Source organism: Pinus tabuliformis, chromosome 1_2 (genome assembly GCF_031772625.1).
Source record: "Pinus tabuliformis cultivar Carrire ecotype Pingquan chromosome 1_2, CPIR1, whole genome shotgun sequence".
Taxonomy (NCBI): Eukaryota; Viridiplantae; Streptophyta; class Pinopsida; order Pinales; family Pinaceae; genus Pinus; species Pinus tabuliformis.
In genome coordinates, this window is record NC_142298.1 from 1,285,002,433 (window position 1) to 1,285,011,158 (window position 8,726).

General features: G+C 35.8%; 1 protein-coding gene across 1 annotated transcript; it reads right to left on the minus strand.

The window, feature by feature from the left end:
* Positions 1-888: 888 nt before the first annotated feature.
* On the minus strand, positions 889-8,141 carry LOC149210927 (leucine-rich repeat receptor protein kinase HPCA1-like). Its single transcript, XM_089396828.1, is given in 19 exon segments — positions 889-1,589; positions 1,679-1,929; positions 2,025-2,244; positions 3,356-3,495; positions 3,822-3,971; positions 4,081-4,553; positions 4,786-4,992; positions 5,092-5,166; positions 5,247-5,315; positions 5,987-6,055; positions 6,168-6,222; positions 6,225-6,238; positions 6,331-6,405; positions 6,574-6,735; positions 6,838-6,909; positions 7,045-7,119; positions 7,210-7,281; positions 7,660-7,786; positions 7,949-8,141. Coding segments are annotated over 19 exon segments (2,922 nt in total). The 5' UTR covers positions 8,037-8,141; the 3' UTR covers positions 889-1,061.
* Between the last annotated feature and the right edge of the window lie 585 nt (positions 8,142-8,726).

The following is an 8,726-nucleotide window of genomic DNA, read 5'->3' on the forward strand; positions in this document are numbered from 1 at the left end:
CTCACCATCATCATATTTTTAATTTTTTTTATAATATATACAAATTAAATTTATAATTAAAAAATAATCTACAATTAAAAAATTTATGAAATAATTTTTTTTGGGAAACTTGTCCGAAGAAAACAAAAACTTAATATCATAAATATATTGTAACAAAGTATTTATAAATTTGATAAAATGTTTTCAATATTTTATTTACCTTTTAACTCAACAAAAAAATTGTGAAAATAAACCACTTCTCATAAGAAAATAAAAATAAAATGCTACAGTATTCTATCTAATCTCTTATTTTCTTACATTTATTTAATCTCTTATTTTCTTAAAAAAATAAATCACATAAATCTTATTTAATGTTAACTATCTTATCATTTTTATCCCTATAACATTTAAAAAATAAAACTTATTTAAATAAAATATATAACTTTTTTATTTAGAAATCAAAATATAATTTATAAAAAAAACCAAAATATTAATACACTTCCAAAAAAACATCTACATTAATTAAAAATTAAAATAAAAAGGCACATCTACATTAATTAAAAATATTTAAGGTATCATAGATTTATATTTACATTTTTTATTCCTTACCATGACTATATTATTACTGGTTCATGTGACAACGCAAATTGTTTGTTAATTTCTTTTAATCCATTCATATGGTAATAATTTTCAATATAAATTTATTAATATTCTTTTATAATCTATAAAATTAAATTTATAATTAAAAGATAATTTACAGTTAAAAGAAAAGTAAATTTATAAGTAAAAAATAATTTACAGTTAAAAGAAAATTAGGAAAGAGCATTTAGAATAATCCTAAGAGCATATAAAATAATCCTTGCATAATAAATTTTCATGAATAAACTAATCCTTTTCCAAGAATAAATCCATAAAATTTATCTTTTTCCAACAATATTTCCATAGAGCATGGCTTTGAAAAAGGAAAAAACAACATTATCCAGAAAAACGCTCAGTTCAGCGTACTTTGGTGTGCCTCTGTTTATCAATAAAAATACAAAAAGCTCTCTCGCGAGAAAGAACCTCACACACATAACCTGCAACTACATGGGCCGTACAGTCGAAGAGATTGGATATCCTCCGCTATATTCAAACACATCGCTATTACTCAGCACATCCCCACTAGAATTACCCGCTTCCATATCTTGACCATAATAAGGAAGCGGGGGCTGTCCCTTCTTAACAAAGCTGCTTCTCCTTGCTGGTATGGAGTCTGCAGAGAAGCCTGAACCCATTTCCATAATCAATTCCAGGTCCTTCACTACTTCTCTCATCGATGGTCGCTCGAAACCTGATTCCTCGACGCAGCTCAGTGCCAAACCCAAGAACCGATCAAACCCTGTGAGGGTTTCAGTATCAGAAGATTTTCTTAAAAAGGGATCCATTAGCTCCCCTTGCAAGCCACTTATACCCCCCTTCTCCAAGGCCGCCTTCACCAGTCTAACAATGAATTTCCCGTCCTTAATGGGTGGCCTTGCTGTAACAAGCTCCAGCAAAACAATACCGAAACTGTAGACATCGCTCTTATCGCTGAGCTGCTGCGTTGTGTAGTACTCTGGATCCAGGTAACCCTGCAAAAACACATTCAGTCTCACTGTAACTGTCTACCATAGATAGATCTGCCAACAACACTAGTATAAGTTCAGTGCAAAATGATTACCAGTGTCCCTTTGACTTCAGTTGAGATGTAGTTTTTGCCTCCTTCCTCAGCTCCTCCATCTGAAACGAGTTTGGAAAGCCCAAAATCTGCTACCTTGGCAGTCAGATTCATGTCCAACAATATGTTGGCTGTTTTGATGTCTCTGTGGATTATGGGTGGATCTGCAAGTTCGTGCAGATATGCCAATCCTCGAGCAGACCCTAGGGCTATACGAACTCTTCTTCCCCAGTCCAGGCGAATACCCGTTTTACCTATTTTTCAATCCAACAGAAATAGATACTTTGAATTAATATATATTATGGGGGAAGAGCAGAAATCATGTGGTATGAAATTGAGGTATTCTTACCAGAGAGACTTTCTCCTAGAGTTCCATTTGGGATGTACTCATAAACCAGCATCTGTTCTTCTTGTTCAAAGCAAAAACCAGTGAGTCCGACCAGGTTCTTATGGTGAACTCGAGACAGGAGTTCGACCTCGTTTTTGAATTCGGATCCACCCTGCATTGACCCTTTTTTAGCCCTTTTAATGGCCACCATTTCTCCTCCATCTAGCATTGCTTTGTACACCTGCAAATTCCAGAGAGGGCTATAAGACTTTCTTAACCTTCACCCATTTACCATGGTTTTTATTGTTAATGGCCTTTTAAGACAAATCCTGTTTATTGAGCTCTAGCATACTATTGTCAGAAGCCTTAGCCATGAACACTGAGTGGCTATGAGTAAGGTAAAAATGAGAGTGGAATTTTTCCCCTAAAATTTGTGTTTTCATATGTTGTCTGTGACTTATTTACTTAATCTAAGATAGAATCGCCATTTTTATCTGGATTAATCTAAGGAGATGAATAAAGTCAACTGTTTGACTTTGTTTATGTTTGTCAAATCTTTGGAATATTCCAGAATCTGCTATTAAACTACGCTCAGGTCATTAGAATGGGTTCAAAACCTTGTCCTATGGAGTTAAGTGAAGAATCTGTGACTCTTCCTCAAGGTGTTGTTTAAGGGTTAAACACTTAGCTTTTGGTGAAATCCTAAAAATCTCAGATCTGCAAATCCTGAAAGATATATTGTTCGATCTGCAAATTTCATAATTTAGAGTGGCTCAGAAACCCCAAAACCCTTTAATGACATCTTCCTCAAGGTTGTTGTTAAAGGGCTAAAACTAAAACAAACATTTATTGAAATCCAAAAAAATCACAGATTTGCAAATTCTGTAAGATTTATTGTTCGATCTGCAATCTTGATGATTTGAAGTGATGCAGAGACCCCAAAAGCCCTTACGTTGACTTATTCAAGTTGTTGTGTGAGGGTCAGCTAAAACAGTTCACTTTTGCTGAAATCCCATAAATCACAGATCTGCAAATTCTGAAAGTTGGACTTACAATTTTGATTTTTTGGAGTGATTCAGAGACGTCAAAACCTTTTAGTTGGCAGTTATGAATTGATGAAATTGTTTCTTCCATTTACTGGGCTTGCAGTTTCAAATTTGAGATGAAAATTATGCCAAAATTTTCCCCAAAATTAATAAAAGGTACCGAGATAGAACGCATTTCACATAACCCAAGCGCTTGTTGACAGCACACATTGGTTTCAATCTTGATATCTAAGCGCAGAACTCCTATCTATTTTATCATTGTAATAATACTGATCAAAATAATTTCAGGCATTGCAAAAGGTATACCTTGCCATATCCTCCTGTTCCGATTTCGTTACTGTCAGAGAAATTATTAGTAACCTTCTTTATTTCGGCGAAGGAAAACCATCTGGCACCTTTCAGTCTAGGAGCACCTCCACCATCTTGACCACTCGTTCCCCATGATGCTGTAAAAGTTTACATATTAACAGTATCAGACTCCAATTGAAAACTTGAATATAATTACATTGCAAATTACTGAATATTCAAAAAAATATGAGCCAAGTTAAACAGTTGACTTCACTAATATCCATCAGATTTCAAATATATCAATATATCGTAATGGTTACACATCTAACTGAAATGAAGGGAGCATCTGATTTGTACAGTTAGCGATTAAATTAGAAATAGATTAATTTAACAAATAAAAATAGTATTAACTTTGATTTTTTCAAGTTACCCCACCAAAAAAATGTAATAATTTAATGTTTTCAACATAGGAACAATAATGTACCGAATGGTTTGTGGATTTCAACGGCCAGATCAGCTTTTTTCTTTTGCTTCAAAGCATAAAAGGCTATTGCTACAATAGCAAGAGCCAACACTGCTCCTGCAATGGCTATGCCGACGATTGCACCCGTGCTCATTTTCGATGTTGAACTTTCTGCGAACAACCACACACACAGATTATTCTGATCGTTAGGGCCATCTTATCATTTTAATTGTTTATAGACAAAGGCCAAGAGTATGCAATGTAGTTTCCATGTTCTTACGATATTGGTATGGATCTGCCAGGAAAAGATAGGGCCCGAAGCCTTGAGGCGGCTTATAGTCTTGATTACCGAGGAAGGAACTGATGCTCACAATCTCTGGGGATCCAAAGTACTTCAGTTGATCAAGAGGGAAAAACTGAACCGGCGTAATGAGATAATCGGTGTTGTCAAAATAGAGGCAGCACAGGTACACTGCGTCCACAGCGAAACTGAGACTCGATTGAAGAGATTGCTGTAAGCTCTGGAATAACTTATTATTGTTTAAATCTGAAAATAAGGGAGCTTTGAACACTAGTTTGCCCTGATAAGGCTGTTGGCATTGGCAGGAACTTGGATTGACCTTTAAGCCCCCGGAGCATGTCCTGCCTCCACATTGTGTTAGATTTGTTGCGTAGCTGGTTTGTCCACTGGATGTTTGACAGAAAATGCCAGAGTCTGAAGATTGGGATCGACAAAACGGATTTCCCTGAAGCCTGAAATTTCAAATTTCAAGCCATTACCATTCAGTGCCGTAATCAAGTTACCCAAAACCAATATCACCACTTGACAAAGATGAGCACATTAACAACTAGAGTAAGGTGAGATAAGAACATGAGCACTTGTGAGAATCAACCTACAAATTTACATTTGACAGGAGCCAAAATTGTGCAACCGACCATAGTGTAATTGTAGAGATGACAAAGTTGGGTCAGTAAAGGTACTCACAATATAGAAATGCTCGTAGTGCTTGACTGAGGCGCCTCGGTGATGTTATTATTTTGAAGGTTTATCAGTTCCAGGTTCGGGCTTACATTGCTGTTGAGAATCACAGTTCCGTTCAGATGATTGTCGCTGACATTCAGAGTCTCAAGGGACGGCAAGTCAAAAAAATTGGAGGGAACCTGTCCAGTCAGATTGCACTTATCCAGCACCCTGTGAAACGGAACAACAACATAAATCTGACATTATTCTAGCAGTTCTTCATCTGATCTTCAAAGCTTCTGTAAAAATGTTAACTTTTGAGGAACTTACACTGTTGTCAAGTCCTTTAAACTCGAAAGCCAAGGGGGAAATTCGGATGAACTGAAGTCATTGTTGCTCAAGTCCCTGAACACTGAATTCGTTATATCTAGATTGATATAAGCCAAACTTTAAAACAATAACACAAGTGTTTACCATTTACTTACAAATATTGGAGATAATTTAGCCCATATAAGTTTGGAATAGATTGACTTAGGTTATTATTTGAAAGCTGTCTGAAAACAACACAGAATCACTGCACATCAGGAATCTCTTCAGTCAAAACCAAATTTCCGACTAAATTTAGTCCGAAAGTCATCCATTCATGTTTGGTCTAAGTGCAACTTCTAATAATGTTATATGTGTAAAGTCCTACATATTTCAAAGAAACATATTATTTCTCATATATAAGGTTTATGTATCCTAATTTCTCTGGAAATTTATTTCCCAGTAGGCTTCCTAAATGAGTTGAGACATCTCAATCTGATTTCCTGGATAAAAAATAATATTTTGACTAGTCATGAATCCATGTTTTTTTTATAACTATGTATTTTGTCAAGAGTCTTGGGCAACCTCTGGTTTTATCTGTGTATTAAGGGGTTACATGAATATGTTCAAGTGCGTCAAGATCTGTTTTTTAATCAAGTTTTTGTGTAATAACTAGATCAGTCATGTTCTGGTAATGAGGTAGCCGGCTATTACCTTAGTGGAGGATTTTATTATATGTTTTGATATGGGTTTCAGAGCTCTGTTATAAAATTTTGTACCTTGTTTTGTTACTAACTTTCTTCACCAAAAAGCAATGGATTTAACATGAAAATATTTCACAAGGAACACATGGTAGTATTTATCCATATTGAAGACTTCGATTCTAAACACTAAAGCCCAGATACAGGGAGAATCTTACAGCTCAAAGAGAGATTTCAGATTGCTCATGTTGGATGGAGTCTGACCAACTAAGTTTCTGCCAAGCCTCCTATATCAGAAAATAGCAAATAAAGTTAGACCAACTTTATTTTAGATATCAATCAATGCATAACTCTAAAAAATGCATCAATAAATTGTGTAATGGAAAATTTGATACTCACAAGGATTCCAAGGTTTGTACAAGCCCTAAAGTAGATGGGATCTCCCCCGAAAAAAATTGCTATCAAACAACCTTCTTGCAAACAAAATACTCAAAACAATCATTGATCTCTAACGCATCTTCACTTTCCCAAACGTCGAAAAATAGGGATAAGTTTTACTTACACGTGTAATAGTACCATCTCAGAGCTAAAAAGATTAGATGGGATGGAACCTGTAAGTTTGTTTTTGTTGAAATGGCTTGCAACAATAAGAAATCCATCAGTAATTTATTCATTCATGGTAACCCAAATAAACAATCAATATTCCATTTATTCATTCATGGTAAAACCCAAATAAACAATAAATATTCCATTTATTCATTCATGGTAAAACCCAAATAAACAATCAACATTCCATCTTTCTTACAAGTGCTGTGCAGCGTGGAGTTTGTCTAATCCAGGCTGGCTTCCGTTTGAGACCGGAAGAGTTCCAGTGAGCTGATTGTCCGACAGATCTAGCCAGGTGACGTTAATTAAGTAACCCAACGAGGAAGGTATTGAACCGCGTAATTTATTGGAATTCAAAGCCCTGTTAGAACAAAATATATTTAGAATTAGTATCTAAATCCGTTATGTTGAACTACTATAAAATGCAGAACATAAAAATTTTATGGTCCAGTGATAATCTTACAAAAATTGAAGATTAACCAGATTTCCCAATGAATCTGGGATGGTCCCGGTAAAATTACACTCGATCAGTCTCCTGAGTATGCCAGAAAATTACTGTTTAATTGCAATCCGATTGAAGAACTTATCATCATCAATATTACAGGGAATTCCGGTCTATGTTTGTGCCAGTACTTCAATACTTGATGATGAGTTAGGTTAGTACACTCACAAGCTTTGCAGGTTAGTCAAGTTTCCAAGGGTCTGTGGGAGCGGTCCAATCAACTGCCCGTTGTATGATAAATCCCTGCAGTGCCCAGAGAAGATATTCATGGATGAACTTAGCAATACATTAGACTCATTCATATATCTTTTCTATAAGACATAAGCGACTTACAGTGTTTGGAGTGCAGTAAGATGACCGATATCAGGTGGAAGATTTCCCTGAAGATTCATGGCTGACAGTATCCTGTACAGGATTATTAATTCTGAGACAAATCCTTTATAGCATAACTCCAGACCAAAGCCCAACTAAATGTGGATATAGATCCTTAATCAAAATGCGAAAGAGAATTTGGACATTTAACAAAGTACCCACATCACTAGTCATTCAACCTATGTAGTCGTATGGGAATTTGCAGCCATGCACAGGCACAGTAGGAATTGAAGTCGAGACAAATTATCTTTATAAATTTTAGGCATTGAATGAGGTATCCCCATTATTGATAGAAATTCCACCCATGAAAAGGAAAATTAACGAAAAACAATCTCAGATATGTGAAATAGATTGATATTAAGGTTGATATTGACATAAATAACAATCACAGGTTGAGAAGGGGATGCTGACAGTGAACTTATTTGCCCGGAGTTTGTGCAGTTGACCCCAACCCATTGAGACCCGCAGGGATCAGAACCGCTCCAACTTTGTGGCGCCGTGTTTCCCCAATTTAATTTCAGTGTACTGAGAATAGCAGCTGCAGCAGAAAATCAAAATAAATATAAGACAATCTGGAGCTATTACCAAGTTTTGTGATGTTGCAGATACAATTTTCAATTCTGCAGATAATAGAAATAATGAAAACTGAATATAAGAGAGACTCCATGGACTGCTAAGTCAAATGTGCTTGTGAGCTAACCGTCGTTGAGGTTTGTGACCGCTGAAACTCCAGTGCAAATGCAAAGAAGAAATACAGTAAGAATTAAACCCAAGTATGGAGTCCCCATGATATCCTCTACAGAAACAACAAATGCATTCCTCAACCAGATGTTGGGGGTGGCTCATAGAATTTCCAATCATCCGCAAGCTACTGCCAGTATACTATATAAAGAAAAGATAAGTCGGAATCATTCCTCTGGCTCGGAATTTTATAAGCACGATGAAATTTTCAATGACGTACTCGATCATCGTTGAATTGATCATAAAACTCATGAAAATTTTGGAATCATGCTTCCGGCTGCGATGACTCCGAATTTTAAAATCACAATATACTTTTCAATAGCGTTCTCGGGCCCTACTGAATCAAAGAATTGTTCACTGGATAGCGTTCTCGGTCCTTATTGAATTGTTCATTAAATTCAGGGAAATTACAATAGAGTAGGTAGAATCTTGACCGAAAAGAAAACGAGTAGTGATTGATTTCGTTGAACGAGTGGGAATGCCCTGCAGAAAAGTCGCCAATGTGAACATAACATTCTCCCAGGCCGAACCTTCACTTTCCCAGACGAGTAAGACCGAGTAAAACCAATATTATTTTCTGGAGAAACATCTGTGGGGCGTAAGACCAATATTATTTTCCGGTGAAACTTCTGGGGGGTGTAAGAACAATATTATTTTCCGTAAAAATATTTATGGGTATAAAGAGTAATGGTGACGGGGTGTTGTGTTAAGATATTTGTTGGTGGTGCAAAGTTCAG